The sequence below is a fragment of the Grammomys surdaster genome, unplaced genomic scaffold (genome assembly GCF_004785775.1).
Source record: "Grammomys surdaster isolate TR1022 unplaced genomic scaffold, NIH_TR_1.0 143, whole genome shotgun sequence".
Classification (NCBI taxonomy): domain Eukaryota; kingdom Metazoa; phylum Chordata; class Mammalia; order Rodentia; family Muridae; genus Grammomys; species Grammomys surdaster.
Genome location: NW_021604601.1, coordinates 3,422,625 through 3,445,096, shown reverse-complemented (window position 1 = coordinate 3,445,096; position 22,472 = coordinate 3,422,625). Strand labels below are relative to the sequence as shown.

Here is a 22,472-nt window from a genome sequence, read left to right as displayed (position 1 = left end):
GAATCAGCATTTTTAATGGGTTAGGAATTATTAATATTTGTAACAGCAATATAAATAAAATACAGTTAAAGACCACAAACTGCCAAGAACACGCAGTAATTGCCGCGCTCAGGGTGGAGGAGTGACTTAATGATAAATCAGCAGATTGAGAGGAATGGAGGGGAAGGTGCCAGACATCAGCTCGGCTAAGCCGGGGAGGAATTTCCTCATGGCTCTGTACACAGCGTAGCCAGTTGCTTCGTCTCCAGAGCTCCTTAGCCCCACATAGCAACTCCCACGAGCTGCAGCTTGGGGCCTGACCTGAAGAACTCATATGTGTACAGGAAGAGGCCTTTCGTGGAAGCTGGGATGACAAGACACTGATAAGACGGGCAGTGGTTCAAAATCGCTTGGCGAAGGAGGTGGGGATGAGAGAGGAGACGCTGCTGGAGGCAGAAGGCTCGAGTAACCAAGCCAAGGGACCAGCTTCCTGGGTGCGGGGCTCCATGGAAGATGCCCCCACCTTGGAGAAACCTCTGCATGGCTTTACACACAAGGAGGTTCAACTTGGGGTGATGCTATGTCCTGAGTATTCAGGGAGTGTAGAGGAACAAACAGCCAGCTCTTCTGCAAAGCATTTAACTCCATCTCTATGCATCAAGTTAAGTCTGAATTTTTATCAGCCCCCTTTTTTTTCCTCTGAGAACTAGCTTAGTTGTGAAGGAAAGTACCTTTCACTCCAAAAGTGGGTCCCTGGGAAGGCTGCCTCAGACAGGCGAAGGAGTTCACATTCAGATGGGCCGTCAGCGCCTGCACTAGTCCGATGGTGACTGTGCTCTTCCCTTCCCCCAGCGGGGTGGGTGTGATCCTAATTCGGATAGGAGGGTAGAGAGGGATGAATTTAATTGTCTTTCCAAGACAACCTTAGTAAATCCTAACTGAGATTTCAAATCCAAATTCGAGTTTAGAGGCATTGAGCAACATTCTCCCAACATAATTGATACCATGGATAGTTCTCAGAGACAGCACACAGGCCATGTTCAAGCTAATGTCACAGGTTCAACAATGAAAGACAACATGACCGAAAGAAAAGTTACTAGGTAACAGTGTTGATGATGTTCATTTTAGGGAGTGACACTAACCTAACCATTAAAAGTGTTGGGACCAGGGCTGGAGAGATGGCTCAGTTGTTAAGAGCACTGACTGCTCTTCCAGAGGTCCTGAGTTCAATTCCCAGCCACCACATGGTGGCTTGAAACTATCTGTAATGGGATCTGATGTCCTGTTCTGGTGTGTCTGAAGACAGCTACAATGTACTCATAAAATAAATAGATCTTAAAAAAAAAAAGTTGGAACCACCAGTTTCATGTGATGTCTTTTGGAGACAATCTTGGCTTTTGCTTTCCAGAGCTATTTATTTGAGGGTTGGAGTGGGTAAAGGGCCTTCCTTGCTCAAAGGTTGCTACGTGAGCAAAGTAGGGAAAGATTCTCCAGATTAGAAGGGATCCCAAAGTCCCCACTGACCCACAGTTCCTGCCCAGGCCAGGTCCCCACCATATCCAACAGGTGGACAGAAGCTCATTACATTAACAAGTGACATTTCTAGGCACAGGTTTTATAGTTAAATCTCTTGTTTCAAAGGAGACACTGAATCCCTGTAACTGCCTACATCCTAGGAGGTACTAATCAGTGGCCTGTGGACCTCATACATCTCAGAATAGCCACACACTCAGCACAAAATCATGAACTTAATTACAACAGAGTTTAATTGTTGTTGTTAACTAAATTATGTGCTTTGCTAAATTTTGTAGAGGACAAGATTGTGTCTCAATGTCAAAAATTTGGATACTCCTGATTATTTCTGTACAACAGACTTTCAAATCCTAGACTAGGTAAGTCTAGAGTCCCACTGCATGATGACCAAAGGAAACACGCTGTCTGGAGGAGCTGGTTTTCCAGGACATCACATAAAGACATATCTTTGCATATTCATAATATTGCTGCTTTTGTGACATGTCATTCCCAAGTAAGGTCCACAGCACTGTTCTACAGCACACTTTAACCGTCACTAAAATTCTTTAAATTTCTCCTCAGTGCCTAAAACCTCATCTTTTATGAGTTAAATGGTGTGAGTCAGGGTGTCTAGGAAACTGAGCCGCAGCAAATCTAAATCTGGTGCTGTTATCAAAGGAGGAAGGCGTGCCTTCAGATCCCTCAGAATACCCCTATGACACGATCAGTCAGTCACTCCTACAGTAAATATTTATTCAGTACTCTCTTGAGTCAGGGGCTGGGCCAGACCTTGGAACAGAAAGACGATCATGTCCGACTCTACGTCTCCCTCCCAGAACTGATGAGAGTTAAGAGATAACCCAGTGATTATAGCAACTGTGATAAACACCAAGTTGGGGAAATGGGCAGGCACAGTATTAAGAGCACGTGGGATAAGGTTTCACTTGCTTTGGAACATCAAGGAAAGCTTCCTCCAGACCTGACATCTAAGTTGGGACATGACCATCAGATAAATATTACCTAGAAGAAATGCAGAGCGAGCTGAAGACAAGGCACTGTTCTCTGTGCCCTCCTCTGCCTTAGTGGGTTTTCCCTACAGATGGAAATTGTGGCTACAGCCAACAGTTCAAAGGATTGAATGGGCAAGATTACCCAGGAAGGGTAAGTTCAGTAAGAACAAAGATAAAGATAGAGCCATCGGGTAAGTGTTTCTCTAGGGAACAGGCAGAAGAGACCAAGAGAAGTCAAAGAAAGAAACCTGGAGAAGGAAGCAGGGCATGATAGCTCAGAAGGAGTCTGAGAAAGACAGAAGACATTTAGAGATAAAGAGCCACCAGGATTGAGGATGGAAAAGAGCTGATGAACATAACAGGGAGGTGGCCACTGCTAACCACTACTTGGCAGAGACTTTTGATGAACCAACTACATACTACTTGATGAACTAAGCTGGAAATGCCCAGGTCACAGGAAGAGGGCTTATCAGGTCCTTCTCCTACTGTCTAAATAGCACAGCACTGAGCGGAGTCAAAGTGGAAACTAACGCAAGGCTCCGAGTCAACTTCATACTTCTGTAGATACAACACGAATAAAGGCAGCGAGGAGCCCACAGAGACACTGTCTGGCAAAAGCCTGCGAAGATGTCGCAGGCACCTAAAGATGCTGCAAGGGATCAGTGCTGTGCTTTATGTCACATGGGGGATTCCATTCTCTCTCCCAAGGGTATGCTGGCAGAGCCGAAGGAGAAACGCCCAGTGATGACCTCAAACTTCAGCCGGCCATCCAATTCTTAATTGGAAACACAGGACTGCTCAGCTTGCTGCCAACGAACACAATACAGGAAAATCACCAAGTAGGAAGTATTTATTGGAAGCAATAAAAGGAGAGCTACAATACAATTTTATTTAACCCCATCTCTGTATTTGATTTCAAAATTTGGTTTAATTCTTTCCCCATATCCTTAGCTCAGAGCTCAAAGCAGCAAGTTTGTCTCAAAACGAGTAACTCCAAGCTAAGTTTTCTTTTCTGCCTCTTCAAGCTTCTTCTTCTTTTTTTATGGAAATGAGACTGAGACTATGAGTTTTCTCCACAGCTCCAAGTTCCTGTTGCCAGACCAAATCTACAACATTTATCATGTGATTTTTATGACCTTTCAGATGACATTATAATAAGAATTCTGACATGTCCATTGCTAAGGGGAGGAAAAATGGCCACACTTCCTGCATGGCTGTCCCCTGTCCAGGGCATCTGTGAACAACAAAAGCATCTGACAATACCATAAAGCCTTTTCTTAGGTTAAGTACTGTTTGCTGTGAATGACAGGAGAGACTTATCAAGATGTTCTGTGGCAACTGGAAAGAAGTTTATTCAAAAGTAAAAGGGATTTCTTACACAGAGACAGGAGGTCAAGATTTGAAGTGCACTTAAGATCTTGAATTCTGTCAAACAGTATCAAACAGGGTACCACCAGCCATGCGTAGCCTGACCATGAACTCCCAAGTTACATGCACAAACAGCTATAAATATATATCACTCAACCCAGGCATCTTTATGATTTGGAAGGTTTTTAAAAGCCTTTACTATCTGACAATAAATGTGACAGCCCATTTGCTTGTGTTTCCCATTACAGCTGACCGAGGCAAAGAGTTCAAAGGCTCTGTTGGTACTGGTTTCTCCTAACAATGCTTGTCCTCTTCTGCCACTAGTACAACTTAAAAAACAAAAACAACAACAAAAACGAACCTCACAGATGTTCAGATGGATACTTAAGGCAGAAACTTACAAAGTCAGTACAGTTATTTCTAAATTGCAACACACGGGTAGAAGGACTAAAGAAATTTAAATCAGGTATCTGGCACTCTAAAAAGAAAACAGAACACAGGCCACTGATCTTTATTTTCCTCCAATGAGAAATTCGTTCTATATTCACAGGGCACTTTGGACTTTTAAAAAACGACTCTGTCCTATGAATTCACGGGAATTCTAGAATCTTCTACAGGGCCCAAGACACACTCAAAAGGCCAGCAGCTATAACCCATGTCATCTCCTTACACAAAATTCCTTTTTACTAGTGTAACTGGGAAAATACGTACAACTCAAGAGTCCCTAAGAACCTAAGAATCTTCTGGCATATTTCCCTGGGTGATCCTCAATACTTTTAATTTTGTCAGGCAAAGCAAATACAGCCACGTGGAGGTGTAAACAGCACACGATGTGTAGCTGATGGGAGGCATGTGATTTCCAGAGAAGATGAAACCCTACAGTCTGAAGAACATTTAAAAAAAAAAAAAAGGTGTATGTGCTAATCTGTTCTGCATTTTAGCTATTAACAACTAGAAAAATAAAACCTTTACTCTTTCATAGTTGCATCTCAGTGTAGCTACTTCTAACCCACGTTCACACTTGACTCAAAGTACGGAATGTATGGAGATTTAGGTTTCTTGACAAATTCCTCGGGTATCTGAATTTTCTAAAGCATGGGAGAATATCAATGTTACAGAACCCAGAGAAAAAGGCATCACACAGACACTATTTATAGCTTGATCCTTAAATATAAACAGGATGGGTATAAAGGTAAAATCCTGGGAGGAAATAGAAGAAAAAAAAACCACTTCTGAGTAATGAGGTAAGTTACTTCCTTCTGACTTTTCTTTGTGCTGCATTTTATGCAATACGGCAATATTATTTTCAGAATAAAAACAGACTTTCAGAAAGGGGGAAATAATTCTCCTGTAAACTGGGGGGCCATTTATATATTTTTTTAAAAAATGCAACAGTGCTTGTAATAGTTGGTAATATCATTTTCCTCCTGCTTTTCATTTGCCTAAAAGTAAAAATAGGGGGTGAATTTTATATCAAATTTAGTTCCTATTTTTAGATTATAGCTGTGTATGATGTCAGTCAACCAGCTGGCAAAACTATTTAACACATTGATAAATACATCGTGTATTGTATTTGAAGGAGAATTAATTCACTGAGACAGGATCTCACTATGCAGCCTTGGCTGGCCTGGGACTCTCTGTGTGGAGCAGGCTGACCTTAAACTTCCACTCTATATGTATCTGTCTCCCAAGTGCTAGGATTAAAGGCATGCACCACACCTGAATTTGTGTATTCATACAGAATACAGTATGGTGCTGGCTCACTAGAAACCACAGGTTTCTGCTGTGGACGCTCTGCACTCAACACTACTACTTCCATGGGTTGTTTTCCGCTTCATTGTGGTTTTGAATAGAGGAGAAAGGAAGACCCCTTCACTTGTGACTTTAAATGGTTCTGTGAAGTGAGAGGGCTCAAGATACAGTTTCAGAAAAAGAACAATTGCTCTTCTGATGCTTAATCTGTTCTTGAGGACTCAAAGTTCAGCCTGAAGTTGTATTTACAACATGGTAGTTCCAGCTAGGCTACAGAGAATCATGCCAGCAAGGGGCTTGTGTGGAGCAGTGTTTTACTGAATACGGACTGAAGTGAATGTGTGATCAGCCATGCTGGCCGGCAGTCTCTAGCACAGGGCCCGTCTTTCTTCTTCCTTCCTTCCTTCCTTCCTTCCTTCCTTCCTTCCTTCCTTCCTTCCTTCCTTCCTTCCTTCCTCTTTCATTTTTTCTTCCTTCCTTCCTCTTTCATCCTTTCTTTCTCCCCTGCCCCCCACCCCCTTCAGATAGGGTTTCTCTGTGTAGCCCTGGCTGTCCTGGAACTCATTCAGTCAGAGATCTTCCTGCCTCTGCTTTCTGAGTGCTGAACTAACAGTGTGTGCTACCAAGCATGGCTCGGCACAAGGCTCCTTAATAGTATTTTAGTTCCAAAAAAAAAAAAAAAAAAAACTATTCTTGTGAATTCTTTCAACCAAGACATTTTTATGCAATCTAATGTATACAAAACAAGTATGAAGTTCAAACATTAATAATAAATTATAAATTTAAAACTCAATTCTTTCAAATTCTTTCAAATATCTAATTTTACTATTACTATTATTTATTTATTACTAAGGAAAGCCAATTTGCATACTATGATGGGTGTGCCAATTTTTTATATAAGAAAATCAAATTGTGGATGAATATTTAATACTACAGAATACAAAGCATCTTAAATTTTTTCAGAGTTGAAAGACACCTTGATTTAATAGTCATCAATGATCAAATGCTGCTTTGCATAAATATGTCATACAATAAACCTGACAGAAGCGTATTTAGGGCCATTGTAGAAACTGACGAAAATTCTGTTCTAATCTCAAAAAGCTAATGATTGTTTTTTAAATGAAACTCAAGTTAGCAACTCAGAGAGTAACTTTAAAAATCAAACATTCTAACACAATACAACCTAAAGATTCACGGACCTGATACTTATATGCTAAAAGGATGGGAAGAAAATGTTAAATATCAAGTGTCTTCATTCCCCAGTAATTAAACCAGCATATTTCTATCAGAATATTAAATTCTGTATACACATCTAAAAGTGTGAGTGTGAGCTCATGTGTTGCAGCAATTTTAATTGGTGTTGTGTGATGTGACGTGGTGTGCCCAGCACCGATGCAAGACGCGTGATGGAGCAAGGCTGTGCACTGCCAAAGGCGTGTCAGGTATATTATGTGCTTTATGCTGAATTAATTTCTGATGGCTATGCATTCAAAATTCCTTTACTATTGTCTTCTTCTTCTTTTTTTTTTAAACCGTATTTGGAGACATGATTCCAGACTTAAAACTAGCATGTGGCCAGAGGCCAGGCCTTAATGGTTTAACTCCCACGTTGGGAACTTGATAATGATATCATCATAGCTTTTGTTAAAGACATGTCAGCTCTGTTCTTAGCTCAAGGCAGGGCCATGTCTAGATCTGGGCTTTACTTCTAAACTAGACAAGCCCCAGATGGAGTGTATCATCGCCACTTCATGAGAAAAAAATGCTTCATGAATCTTCCTTTATTATCAGATGACACATGTCTCCTGAGATCCTTGGATCTTGTCCTAAAGGTTCTGGAGATTAAACCCAAGGCCTCACACATGCTAGGCAAGGGCTCTATAACTGTGGGACAACTCCTGTCCCCAGTCTTCTGAACTGAACCACATTGAGAGAAAACTCAGTGAAACCAACCAAGACTACCCAAGTCCCAGAGAAGGGAGGCAAATCCATGTATTAGATAGATATATTTTAAAAAAGGTGTATGTGTTTCTTTAGGGAGCCCGTGTACTTCAGTGGTCATTTTTAGCATATAAACATTAAGTTGATATATCTTTAGGTTGTATTGTGTTGGAGTGCTTGATTTTTAAAGTTGCTATTTCAGTTGCTAACTTGATTTTAATTTAAAAACACTCATTAGATTTTTGGGATTAAAACAGAATTTCTATCAATTTCTGCAATGGTCTTAAATATGCTTCTCCTTTTTTTTTTGCATGACATTTATGCAAAGCAGCATTTGATCATTGATGACTATATATACTGCAGGTACACATCACCTTTCCCAGCTCTAAGACGCTCTTAAATATCTCAGTGTCCAAAAATATGTTTACCCGTTGCAAGCTAGCATCAAGCATACTTTCTTAAAAACAACCTGAGTAGAAGATGCTCCAAACTCAGATGCAGGAGTAAGGAATGACTGTGTCCTTCCTGCCACTCCTCTTAGTGGTAGAACCTACAGGGTACCTGAGAGTAGGACCAACATCTTTATGCCCATGTATAGAGGTATGAGGGTTGGGCTCTCAGGTTAGAAAGGAATCTGGGGCATGCAAACGCTGGCAGTCTGAGTGGTCTCATTTAAGCCACAGACAATGAGGGACTACACCGAATTATTTGGAAAAAGAAAAAGAAAATCTGTATGGAACAAGTACAGACTTCTTTGTCCTTATTCCCTAAACAAGATAGTATAATAAATATTTGCATAGCCCTTACACTGTATTAACTACTGGAAGCAATCTAGCGATGGCTTAATGTTTATAAAAGGTTACACGTAAGTTATATACAAACACTACAACATTTTATGAGAGGGACGTGAACATCAGATTTCCATGTTTCTAGCCACCTGGAACCAATCCCCTGGCAGATTGCAAAAGTTGACTACAACTTATTTCCCTTCTGGAGAATCTTCCTAAGAGGGCAAAGGCAGAGATACGGATGTCCAGGGTTAGTTATTTTAGCTGTTTACAATGACCCCAAACTTGGAAACAGTGGAGATGTGTATCAGTAGAGGAACCAACTGTGGAGCATCCCTGTCATGGTGTCAAGCCATTTTTCTGTCTCAATATACCAGAAGAGTGGTTCCTAAGCTTCCTAAAGCTGCGCCCTTTAATACAGTTCCTCATGCTGTGGTGACCCCCAACCATAAAATTATTTTTGTTGCTACTTCATAACTGTGATTTTGCTACTGTTATGAATTGTAATGTAAATCTCTGTGTTTTCTGACGGTCTTAGGTGACCCCATGAAGGGGTTTTTTTGACTCACAAAGGGGCCTCAACCTGCAGGTTGAGAACCAGTGTTCTAGAAGAATTAGAGGCACTCTACACTAGTAATTGCGAGCCGTCATTAATGCGTGTTCTTCATTGGGAACAATGGAGCTAGAGGCAATGGAAAGATGGGTTCCGTGCATTTGGGAAACTCAGATGTAAACACTGGGAGTCTTGTCACAGGGCCATGAGAAGAGTAACGTGCGTGAGCTCCCTGTCAGAAGTATGCCACCAAACAGATGGTACGACCTCATTTAAGGAAGGGCTTATCAGTGTGAACACTATCCTGACCTGAGGAATGGTTCTCCCAGGGTGGTGGAAATTGTGATATTTTATTTTCTTGCTTATTTTTAGTATTTTAAAAAATTCTTATAGTGAGACTGCATTATTTTTATAACTGTCTTAGTCTGCTTTCTGTTGCTATGATAAAACACCATGACCTAATGTAATTTGGGCAGGAAAGGGTTACTTCATCTTATAATTCTCAGGCACACCCCATCACTGAGGAAGCAGGGCAGGAACTCAAGGCAGGAACCTAAAGATAGGAAGTGAAACAAGAACCATGGAGAAATGCTGCTTCCTGGCTTTCTCAGCAGGCTTGTTACATAGTCTAGGACTACGTGTCTCAGAATTCATACCACATACAGTAGGCTAGACCCTTCCATATCAATTATTCATCAAGAAAATGCCCCACAGGCTTGCCTACAGGCCAATGTGATGGGGACATTTTCTCAATTGAGGATTCCCTCTTCCCAGATGACCTTAGCTTGTGTCCAGCTGACAAAAATAAACAAACAAACAAACAAACAAACAAAATGAACCTCTCCTCCCAAATCCCAAACCAAACAAAACCAACCAATCAAACAAACAAACAAACAATACACCCCCCCAAAAAACAAACAAACTAACTAACCAACAACATGAAAGCAGAAAGCAATCATATGGATAACTAAGTCAATCTTAGTTAACTAGGACTCAAGTCCACAGCTAAGAAATGTCTCTGCCTGATAAGTGGATTTTGTGCTTTAAGCCTTACCATGATCTGTCTGTCTATCTATCTATCTATCTATCTATCTATCTATCTATCTATCTGTCTAAATATCATGCATCCATTCATCCACCCATCCATCCATCCATCCATTACCCATCCACCTATCCATCCATCCAACCCGCCAATTATCCATCTACCTATCATTTGCAACAGTCAATTGTAAAAAATTGCAAAAATTTTCAGTCTGAAAATGTATATGTATACATTCTTCCCACAGAAGAATGTATATGTCTTGATGTTCCTTAATGTCAGAATAGTTCGAATATTTGAGTAGTTCAGCTAGCAAATATGTTTTTAAAAAGAAACAACAACAAAACCTCCTCTTTTCATAAAAAGTACCAATTTGATTTTCAGGTAATAGTCAATACAATTGAAAATGGCCCAACCCTAGTTTGAAATGTAATGAGGTTTTGTAGGTTCACACATGACAATGAACTACCATGAACATTAACCAGGGAATGTACATTTCACAAAATGTCTTAAATTGAAGGTAGAATATGAAATGATATGTTCCTCAAGCCCTTACTCAGTTCAGGGTAATATGCTTCCAATTGTTATTATAATCATGGAAAACTGAATTTAAATGTCTAGGACAGCTGGGACTGGTCACTCATGCCTGTAACCCTAGCACTTAAGAGATAGAGGCAAGGGCATGAAGAATTCAAGAGCGTTCAGGGCTACATAACATGACTTGGTGGGAGGGGAAAGAGCCCCTGGGAACGAGACTGAATATAGGACAAGAATAATAAAGCTCTGGGGGCTGGGAGTATAGCTCAGTGGCAGAGCACTTGCTTAGCATACATGAAGTCCTGAGTTTACTCTCCAGCATCATCAAAAGAAGCCACCCCACTCCTGTTTTGGCTGGTGATGTAGTTCAGTGGTAGAGGCCTTGCCCGTTGTGTGCCAGACTCTGGGTGTGAGCCCCAGCATCACAAGTTGAAAAATAAATTTAAAAAGTAAAACAGCAAAATTAGCAGCTTCTTACTCTATGTACAGAATAGAGATTGATTCGCTTAGCCCTTGGCATGAGGAGCCTTCCCTCATGGCAAATGGAGGCTTGTCAACTGAGGTGAAAGGGAACAGGATCAAAACTGAGAACACAATGTATTTAAGGGGTACGTGGACAGAGATAAATATGGAAGACAGTTCTAGAAACATGTCTGTCTCCTCAGTAGAGTCTTACCCAGCAACCAAGACGTATTTTCCATCTGTTTGATCCTTTAACCTCTCCAGCAGGGACAAACGGACTTTGGCTTTGCTCTTGCCATAGATTTCAATTTCATCTGCAAGTAATCCTATCTCCTTGGCAAGGACATCCACAGCTTTTGGAGTCTGTCCTCGTGAAATCTCGATATCACTGGAGGGAGAGAGAAGAAGCATGACGGAGGCGGTCGCCTCAGCTTAGGTGGTCGGCGCTCCAGGGAAAAGCATCTGCACACCCCGCCAACCATTAAATCAGCCCAATTGCTTTGTGGTCCCTTTTCCCAGGCAGAATTAAACACAACTGCTAACAATTAAGACGCATGAGAAAGTGACTTTTCCCTCCCTTTCTTTGTGAGATATTATTACAAAAACACTTACCAAGACTCTAGAACGGTGTCAGGCACAAAGCTAACACCCGTGTCACAGGCAGAGGCCAATTGTGTTCTTCATTATGGCTATGGTTATATTTATATATTAACCATTATAGGGCACAAGGTTCCGTGAAGCAGAGGGGGATAGAGTGGCTACCGCATGATGCTTTCTCACCCGGCTGGCCAAAGTGTCTCTCGGCTACTCAGAAATATGGAAATGCTATTCTTGGCTACTCAGAAATATGGAAATGCTATTTTGTTTCATCTCTGTCCATACTTTCTCTCATTCTCATTTCCAGTCCAAAAATAATAGTTCAGAATATTTTATTAATTATGCAATGGCTCGTGAAAGGATGCAGTCCTCGAAACTCAATCTCAGACTGAAAAAAAGTCAGGACCTTCATTTGGACGACGGCTGGGCATCAGACTTGACTGAGGTGAGCAAACAGTTGTTATTACAGGGGCTCTCAGCACCAATGCGTGTACAGTGGACCACCCAGAGAATACTGCTGTGGCCAACATGCCCAGATATCTCTCTTATTTGGGGTCAGCCTGTTCTTTTATCCCAGTGAACATCTGCCTGAGAGGGAGGACTGAAGACACACTTATTCCTAGAGCCTTGAGCATCAAGTGAGAGAAGACAATGATCCTGGGACACAACAGTCTTTGAAGACAGCAGGAGACAACTCCCCACCCCAAACACACACACTGCTAAAGGCAACTCTTCAGTTGTAAGTTTTCTGTTGCTACTGCTGACAACCTGCTCAACCCCAATACAACTCTATAAGTCTCTGTAGACCAAAGGGCCAGGACAGTCTGATCTTGGTATAGGGGGTAACGGTAAATATGCCACATCCCTCCTGCTCCAGAGGGTACCAGGGAAGCTGAGAGGAGAAAGGGATGCTTCAGGCCAGTGAAGGTTAAACTCTGAGCTTCCTGTAAGGCAACTCCCTCCCCAGGTCACCATCATAGATCTTTCTATTTCTCTTCTCATCCACCCTTAGCATCTAGAATCTTGTTTTATCTCATCTTCCTAGCTAGAGTGTCTTAGTTAGGGTTTCTATTGCTGTGACAAAATCCCATGACCAAAAAACAAAAGTTGGGGAGGAAAGGGTTTATGCAGTTTACACTTCCAGGTCATAATTCATCATTGGAGAAAGTCAGGGCAGGAACCTGGAGTCAGGATCTGATGCAGAGGCCATGGAGGGGTGCTGCTGACTGGCTTGTTCCCCATGGCTTGTTCAGCCTGCTTTCTTATAGAACCCAGGACCATCAGGGGGATGGCATCACCCACCATTGGCTTGGCCCTCCCCCATTGATCACTAATTGAGAAAATGGCCTACAGCTGTATCTCATGGAGGCATTTCCTCAACTGAGACTCCTTCCCCTCTGATGACTCTAGCTTGTGTCAAGCTGACACACAAACCCAGCCTGTACACTACAGTTTTTCTCCTGTTTCTCTCCTTTTATCTCTCCTGAAGCTGAGCAGCTTAATCTTGGAGATTTTTTCCTGGTTTCTCTCTTTATTAGCTTAGCCACAGTGACATCTATTTTGATTTTTGTTTAGTTAAGATGGGAACCTGGTTGGCCCTAAACCACTCAGTCCTCCTGTCTTTTTGTCTTGAGAGGACTGAGTTAGCTGGATTCAGGCTGACTCTATGACAGGCTGCAAACTGGAAGTTTTGAGAGACTAGGCCTAAATTTTTGCTTCCCAGAAATGAGAACCCTGATCCAGGAACCACAGCCTGGAGCAGTCAATCTAAGGACACCTTGTTGTATGGCCTGAAGTAAGAATAGGTAGAATGAGTAAGCGATCCCCTGGGAAGCCTCCAGAGCCTAACCAACTGTAGAATCAGTCAGATCCTAGAGATAGAGCTAACCAATGAAGGTAAAAGAGTACATACCCCTCCCTGGAATTCCCCTAACTGACAATAAAAGCTGGGCCTGCTAGTGTACTTGGGGTCTCCATTCCAGAATGCATGAGTCTGGGGTCTTCCTTCAGTGATTTGTGGACCCTAATGGTCTCATATGCTGGGATTACAGGCGCCTTTTGACTTTTGTTTTTGGTTTTTCAAGACAGGATTTCTCTGTGTAGCCCTGGCTGTCCTGGAACTCATTCTGTAACCAGGCTGGCCTCAGAAATCTGCCTGCCTCTGCCTCCCAAGTGCTAGGATTAAAGGCGTGCGCCACCACCGCCCGGCACCTTTTGACTTTTTAGTTTAGTGATTTATAAACTATACAATCTGCCTTCCTTTCCTCTGTGGCTCTAGAAATCACAGTTGACTAAATAAAATACTCCTCCCTAAATAGAAGATTTTTGTACACAACTGATGAAATCTATCTATCTATCTATCTATCTATCTATCTATCTATCTATCTATCTATCTATCTATCTTCCTATCTATCTATCTTCCTATCTATCTATCTATCTATCTATCTTCCTATCTATCTATCTATCTATCTATCTATCTATCTATTTATCTATCTATCTACCTACCTTTGTGTCTGTCTGTCTGTCTATCATTAACATTATTATTATTACCTGTCTATAAGTACACTGTATTGGTATGCCTGTAAAGAACAATAAAAAGAAGAAGAAGACATTTTACAAAATTGATTGTACTGGTAGGGATGAGATTAAACAATAGCATCCCTCCTTGGATTTTGTGTTAATACCTTAAAATAAGCAAATCTACCATACATGTTCTATTGTGAAAGTAGAAACAATCTCACGGGTATGCTGAAACCGTAGTCAGCTGACCGAATAAGGAGAAAGAGGTTTCTGAAAAGGAACTGGTAGCTGGGCACAGTCACACATGGTAGGAGAGTTACTGTGACTTTGAGACCAGCTGGCCTACATAGGAAGTCTTGTCTCTCTTTACTATCCCCAAATCCCAAAGAATGAGTAACCAAGTGAAACACTCACCCAGTTACTGTAGGTTTTATCTATTCAGTACTCAGTATTATTCCATCTTTGCTCGATGGAAAGACCCGAGGCTCTGACATTATATACCTGGATAAGGTTGTGTGGCCAACTCAATGGGATGGCAGGAGGCAGGCAGCAATGACCCTGGCTCATATAGGGTATCACACCTATCATTCTAAATCACACACTAAGGCCATATGTATATTTCCAAATTACTCAAAAAGAATCAGTAACTCAGATTCATTAAGATGCTGGTGAAAACACCCATCCTGATCAGCACACTGTCTTTCGGGACAACCCTGTAGAAAGCTGAATGCAGCTTTCCTGTGAGTGTCCTTGGCGTGTTTGGTCATTTTCCCTAAGGCTAGAAAAATATCTGCCTTTAGCACTAAGTTGGTATATATCCTGGGCATTACTAGCTTTGGTCAACACTTTCCAAATGCTGCACGACACATATTTTGTCATGCTTTTCACATGATGAAGAAAAACAATTGATACGTGTCCATTTAATATAGGACATGCCACTAAGATGAAATGAAATCAATCTTAGTATGGATAGAATATGGTGTGTTCACCATGATATAATCAGGGAGGACTTGTGATAATTTGATGATTAAAGAAAATTATCTACCACCAAAATACAAATACTGGGGTTGCTGACGTAGCTCAGTTACTTCATGCTTGCTTAGCATGCAGGAAATCCTGGGTTTCATCCCCAGCACCCAAGCACTGTATAAAACCAGGTAGTGCACACATATAGTCCCAGTATTTGGGGGACAGAGGTAAGGGGATCAGAAGTTCACAGCATCCTTGGCTACATAGTGAGTTCAAGATGAGCATGGGGCCATGTTTCCCATAAAAAAAAAAACCTCAAAAGCCTTGAGTTATGCCTCCAAGCTGAGATTGACCAGAGATACGTGTCCCTAGGGTGAGCTACCATCAGTACCAGCCAAGCACAGCATCACCTACCTGGGCACAGGCGAGAGAGGCTGCAGTTTCAAGCAGTGGAGTCGCCATCTTCTATGTTGCTGCTCTCGAAGCCACCTCCTGCCACTGCTCACCATGTTCTTTAGGAGGGGTGGGGTGGGGGGGGAAGATATGGTATAGATGTGAGGGTGACAGGACCCCCATGTCAACTACAGGAAGATTTCGAGGGTCTTACAGAGCCAAAGGAATCCCCAAGCAAGGTAGTTATGACAGGATATAAGCAACAATGTGATGCACATGCCATTAGCCTTGTTGACTTTGTTATGGGCTTGTAGATATACGTGCTGTTAAAACAGCTTTACTAGTCACAAAAGATACCAAGACTGCAGATACGGTTATTCTTTCAAAAGATTTATTTGTGTGCATATGTGTGCTTATACTTAGAGGTCAGAGGCTAACATCAGGTGTGGCTTCTTCTAATGTTTTCTAACATATGTTCTTATAACTTGTTATCATTATTATCATTACTATTATTGTATGGGTATATATTCTACATGTATCATTTATACACTATGTGTGTGGAATGTCTGCAGAGGTTAGAAGAAGGCATTGGATCCCCTGGAACTGGAGTTACAGATGGTTGTGAGCTGTCATCTGGGAAACAAACCTAGGTCCTCTGTAAGAGCAGCCCATACTCTTAACCACTGAGCCATCTCTCCAGCCCACCACCTTGGTTTTGAGATACGATCTCCCACTGAACCTGGAACTATACTGACTCCCTAGCAAGTCTCAGACATCCTCTTGTCTCTGTGTCCCCAGGGCTGAGATGTCAGGCTCAAACCACTGCTCCCAGCTTTTTATGTGGGTGCTGGGGATCAAACTCAGGCCCCTGTGCTTGTGGACCAAGCACTTTCTTGACTCAACCATGTCTCTAGCCTCTTGGATGGATTCTTCATCTCAACCTTCAACCAAGCCCTGGTTGACATCTTGATTTCAACCACTCAAAAGGTTTGAAGCCAGACAGCTCCCAGGTCTCCAATACAGAAAACTTATGAGGCAATGCATGCTTCTTCAAGTTTTGGTGTTGCTGCGTTTGAAAGGTAATGCATTATACAGATACTACTTTGGGTATGCACACATCATGTGATGGTAGGCAAGTAAAAAGCTTTCGTAAGTACCCATCTCCTCCCATCAGGTGGCCTTGACCCCGGGTGTGGAGTGTCTAAAACTCCGTCTGATAGGCAGAAGACACTTGGAAAACATCGGCAACTACTAATATGAAGCTCAAACTCAAATGGCCATGTCAAACAAACCTGAATCCGCAGAGCTGCAGCAAGGAGACTCACGCTCTCTTCTGCAATGAATCTGTTCACGGGGACCCCAGGAGAACCTCCTTTCAGCTTCCCTGCAGAAAACATTTAATAGAAAAAGGCTTATAGCATATTTTCACTAATAAACAATTGCTCTCTGTAAAAACCCAGCACACTGAATCGTGATGTCCATCAATCAGTTATCACCCAAGGAAGTTAGTTGGGAGGTCAGGGAATGTCTATAGGCAAGTCACCTCTGGCACAACCTTGATGCTCTCAGCTCGGGCTAGTTTGTATTTTATATTAGAGGGATGTCAATGTCCACTTAAGCTGTTAACCAGGAGGATAAATGGAGGCATGATTTAACAAAGCACACTATACTTGGCAGATATCTCATAACGAAGAACACAGAAACATCTAGGCATAGGCTCTTCAAGTATCCCAAGTATGACACAGTGCTCTACAAAAAGAAATTAGCTGCATGTGGTACCCCAGCCCTGTAATCGCAGCACTTGAAAAGCTGAGGCAGGAAAATAGAGTTTGAAGGCTCCACAGTATAACCCTGTCTCAAGGACATGAATAAGAATGAACAGAGACACAAATATAATGCTAGCTTTAGACAATTCTAGTTTGGTCTGGTGGTCTGTAATCCTAGTTACTCAGGAGGCCGAAGCAGGAGCACTACAGGTTCAAGGCCAGCCTGGGGAAGAGAGTTGAACTCTGTCTCACAATTAAAAAGTAAGAGGAATGGAGATACAGCTTAGTGGTAGAGTGCTTGCTTGGCATGCTTGAGGCTCTGGGTTCAAGGCCCCGCGCCTCTGCCACCTAAAGACATCCACAATATTCATCGTAGAAGCATCATGGCCTGTTCAGAGTCACATCTCCACCTCCAACCCAGCCCCGCTTGAGTTGTTAGTTATGAAGGATAAAAATCAACCTGTCAGAATTGTGCGAACTGAAATGTAGCATGGTCCATGAGGTGTGTACCATATACGATGCTCATTTTAACTAATAGACATATTTGCTACCCAACGTTTGAATTTCTGACACAGTAGGGCTTCAGAGCCTAGAACCTTTACAGCATAGCGCTAGAGAAATAGTAGAAGTGAATTTGCTTGCAAACTCAAGGCACAAACAGAAGTAAAAATACCTAGAGCATAGAGCCTAAAGCTGTGAAGAGAGCAAGCCTTGGTCATTAAAACAACAACAACAACAAACACCTGTCACTTTATCTAATATGTGTAAAATATATTCAAGTAAGTGAAATCAAATGTAGTGAATTCTTTATCAAACAATATGACAGAGTCAGAAGACATACCTATAATTTGCAGATTATATTCATATTTTCAAAGTAATAACTGTGGATTTTTGGTTTTGTTTTGAGACAGGGTCTCAGTATATAGCCCTGGCTGACCTGGAACTCACTATGTAGAACAGGCTGGCCTCAAATTCACAGAGATCTCCCTTCCTTTACCTCCCAACTTCTGAGATTATAGGTATAAGCCACTATACCCATCATTAATTGTAGAGGTTTTTAATTTCAGTATGAATGTACATGTATTCACAAGTGTGCGCAAGTATGTGTGTGCATGTGTTCACGTGTGGGCATGTGAGTGTGTGTGTATGTTCAAGCACACAAGAACTTGGTTGATGCCAAGTGTCTTCCTTGGTCACTATCTATGGAGACGGTGTGTCGGTGATGCTGGAGCTTACTGATTCCGCTGGTCTAGCCAGTCAGCTTGCCACAGGGAGCCCCTGTCTTGTCTCCTGAGTGCTGGAATTACAGGTATCTGCTGTGCCCACCTGGCTTTCATGTGGGTGATGGGGCTCTTAATTCTGGTCCTTATGCTTTTGTGAGAAGCACTTTATCCAATGTGTCATATCCCCAGCCCATAGATGGCTTGCTTTTGTTTTTTTTTAATTACCAAGAGAAAATTCCTGTCATAGAAATGTGAGCTATTTTCTATCAAAAGCAATTATGTTTTAGGATAAATGTGATGCTGTTTGGGGTCTGGAATGTCCCCCAAAGCCCACACGTAAAGGGCTGGTTCATGAGCCTGCTGCTCTAGTGAGATGAATGTGTTGGCATTTTAAGAAGGTGGGACCTAGAGGGAGGAAGCAGGGTCACTGGGGTCATGGCCTTGAAGGAGATAGTGGGACCCCAGACCCTTTCCGGTTCCTGTCTGTTTCCTTGCCACCACTCCTGCCAGAATGACTGTTCCATCACAGGCCTAAAGCAATATGGAATAAACTCTTAGAAACAATGAACCAAAATAGTCTCTTTTCCTTACCAGCTGATTTTCTCAGTCATTTTTCACAGGAGCAGAAAGCTAACAAATACATCTGGTTTTCAAATTTGGGAAGCATCAGTAAGAATTTCACTTTCCCCTTCTTTTCTCCAGTAACAATTATAACACTTATTAAAAGAAAACATGCATGTAAAATGCTTTGGCTTATGTCCTCTCTTAGAGGGGAAAAATACTCCTAATAGCAATGTTTTTGAATTAAGAAACAATTTTCTTGGGTTTCTGGACCACTTGACTCCTAAATTATCCACTATGGTGACAGTTCTTTACAAGAAATTGCACAGAACACTTAAGAGTATGTGTTCCGTAATGTTCTATTGTCACATGCCATGAGTGTGTTGGAAAACCACATCCCCCACGTATAGTTTAAAGATTAGCAACACTGAAGCCCTGTAAATCACATCTGGGCAGAAGACAAGAGTCAAAGGATGGGAGAGATTTGCTTTGCTCTCTTTTAACCACTAGAGACTTGCTCTTAAAATCCTGTCCAACTACTATGGAGAAGAAAAAAAGAAGTACTGCTCGTTCTCCTGTCTTTTAGCAATGGAGAATTGAGACAGCTACATTCCAGGGGCTGGTATCAATTTGTAAGTGCATGTTCCTAGAACATAAGGGACACAGTTGCACAGTAAAGAATTTTTATCACTTTAGGCTCTTGTGCAACACAGGGCTCAGGAAAAGAGAGACTATGTCGTAGTTAGGAAAAGCGTTGCTATGCTTAAACTAGCCCATTGATAACTTCAAGGTACGAGGAACACTGTGAAGGACAGGTATGAGCAAAACAGAACACCTTCCTTCCTTTCTCCCTCCCTCCCTCCCCATCCTCCCTCCCCTTCCTCCCTCCCCTCCTTCCCTCCCTCTTCCCTTCCTCTCTCCCTTCCTTCTTTCCAGTCTCTGGACAGCTGAATGAATCCAGACAAGAATACAATGGCATGATGGAAGCAGAAATCAGGAGGAATTTTTGAAGAAAGCAGCAGGATTAATGAAAGGATGTGAAGCCTGAGCAGAGGGAGCCATAACCCCAGAACTAATATAACAGAAGCCCGTGACCAGGTCAAATCCTCGCCTTCTGCAGAGACCCTATCCTGACCTGAAATACACTCAACAAATACCCACAGACGCTGCTGAGGCTGTAGGTGTCAGGGCCATGACAGCTGGGCAAGCTGACGACTGATGTTCACACACAGGGCTGAACTTAGCTTTTTTTGGTTCTAAAAACTAAGAGATGGACCAAGACTTGCCACCTCACATACTAGACAAGTTAGTGATTACTGAGTCACAGTGCAGGTCCTTCACAAGCTAATATGCGCGCGCGTGCACACGCACACGCACACTACAGGAATCTTATATACAGAGGCCAGAACCTCTCTTCTCAGAGTGGGTGTCTAGCAATGCTTGTGGGTACCCTTTGCTTTTGTGATTGGGTCAGAAGATATTTTATTTGATTCTGTATACTTGTTCATTTGGCAGATTAGCTTTGATAAGCTTTGTATTCTTTCAGAAGTGGGGATAAATATTGAGCTGGAATTGATTCTAGAGAATCTGAAGGCAGTAAGATGAGGGGCTCAGTGAAGTAGGACTACATTCTCAGTACATCTGAATGCCAATGAGACTTGAGAAAGGAGACCTTTGTTTCAACACCCCTAGGTGTGAAGGAAGGACACACCTGGAGGCTGGCCCACAGCCCACAGCCCACAGCCCACAGCTCGCCCTGTCCCAAAGTACAGATGCATCTTTCCGTTTCTCACCAAATACCCTCATTTAACTCATGCTCCTCCAGGAGCAAGTCAACTTGAAAGATGGCATTCCATTAATAATTTTTAAAAATGACGATAACCAAAACTTTGTACAGAAAGAAAAGCCAAGGCTTATGTGTTATTCTGCTACCTCTGGAAGGCAGAACAGTCCCTTCTTGGACCCTACTGGGATGTCTAACAGACCACTAAGTTATGTAGGAAGGGAGCAAGTCAGTCTTCTGCACTTGTTGCTATATCACGTTCAAGACCTGGCTTGGACACAGGCGCAGCTGGTGGGCCATCTCTCCATTACAAATCTATGAGTCTATGGACAACTCTTTCATGGTTTTTCCTTCCACGATGACAAGTTATTCTCCAAATCCAGAAGAGGTAAAAACTGGAAATTAATACAGACGAACCTTAAACAAAAGACCACGCTGTCTTTAGATTTTCAGTTCCACAGAACAAATCTGAGAGGAGAAATGCGTATGTACATGAGGGGAGGCAGAGGAAATCCTCTAAGGTCATTTTACTATGACAGTGCCCTTGAGAGTGGGAATCAGCATTTCCACCGTGTGAATCCCATCCCATTGCGCCATATAACTCACGCTCTTTAAAGAGAACATTCCAATGAAATGAAAATAATGTAAACATTACAATTATCCTATATAACTTTGCAACCTCTAAGACCAAACAATCTAAGGAGGAATCAGTACACTACATACATAATCTGATTTTTTTTTTTTTTTGAGAAGGACCTTATGTATTTAAGGCTGAACTTTAACTTCTGGTCCTCAGCTTCTACGTCCCCAGTGCTGGGATCCAGGTGTATACCACCACATCAGATTATGCCAAGGTGAGGATGAAACCCATTTGTGTGCTAGGTAAGAGCGCTACAAGCTGAGTTACATCCCCAACCCTTAAGAAGTAACTGAATGTAGTGAGACCGAATTGGAATTTGAACTAGCAAATTGGTGAGCTACCTCAGGGATAGACCTAGAAGAAGGGGAGAGCCGGCTAATACAGACATGGATGATCTCAGACTAAAGCTCAAGAGTCAGAAGGAAGAGTCTTCATCTTATTCCAAATACACAGGATGACTGAATCCTGGGTCTGCCCAATTTCTCTGTCATATTCTTTAGAATCTTCCGGCCTTCTTACTTCCCTGAACATAACTTCCAAGAACATACATATATTCTGTAGCTATGATGTCACCGCCTATGTTTGCTGGCAATGTGGTGAAGACAGAGGGGTGCAGAAAGTGAACTCACTTGGAACTAGAAAGCAAAAGGCACTGCCCCTGAATTACCATGTCATTTTTCCTTCCCAGCTGAGTTTCTCAGTTCTATTTAACCATGAGGAAACTGAGGCATGAAAAGCTGAAGTGATTTCCTCAAAGCCACACAGCTTAGAGGGGCAGTATAAATAAGAGTTAAAAAAAAAATCAGGGATGGAGGTGGTGGGCAGGTGGAACTAGAAAGACCCCTCAGAAGTCAAGAGTATGTAATTACTCTGGCAGAAGACCAGGGTTTGATGGTATCCAGGACCCACAATAACGACTTACAACCAAGGGCATCTGAAGTCTCAGACTTCAGGGAGCAACTGCGCACACACACATACACACACACACACACACACACACACACACATTCTCTCTTTCTCTCTCTCTCTCTCTCTCTCTCTCTCTCTCTCTCACACACACACACACACACACACACAGC

At 42.2% G+C, this 22,472-nt stretch overlaps 1 protein-coding gene across 1 annotated transcript in view; it reads right to left on the bottom strand.

The window, feature by feature from the left end:
- The window catches only part of Mthfd1l (methylenetetrahydrofolate dehydrogenase (NADP+ dependent) 1 like), a 179,831-nt gene that overhangs the window by 121,963 nt on the left and 35,396 nt on the right, over positions 1 to 22,472 (bottom strand). Inside the window, exons 9-12 of the mRNA XM_028764348.1 lie at positions 16,713 to 16,804; positions 15,442 to 15,539; positions 11,156 to 11,329; positions 711 to 847 (exon numbers count right to left, since the gene is read on the bottom strand). Coding sequence (XP_028620181.1) covers positions 711 to 847; positions 11,156 to 11,329; positions 15,442 to 15,539; positions 16,713 to 16,804 — 501 coding nt within the window. The remainder of the gene's footprint in view (positions 1 to 710; positions 848 to 11,155; positions 11,330 to 15,441; positions 15,540 to 16,712; positions 16,805 to 22,472) is intronic.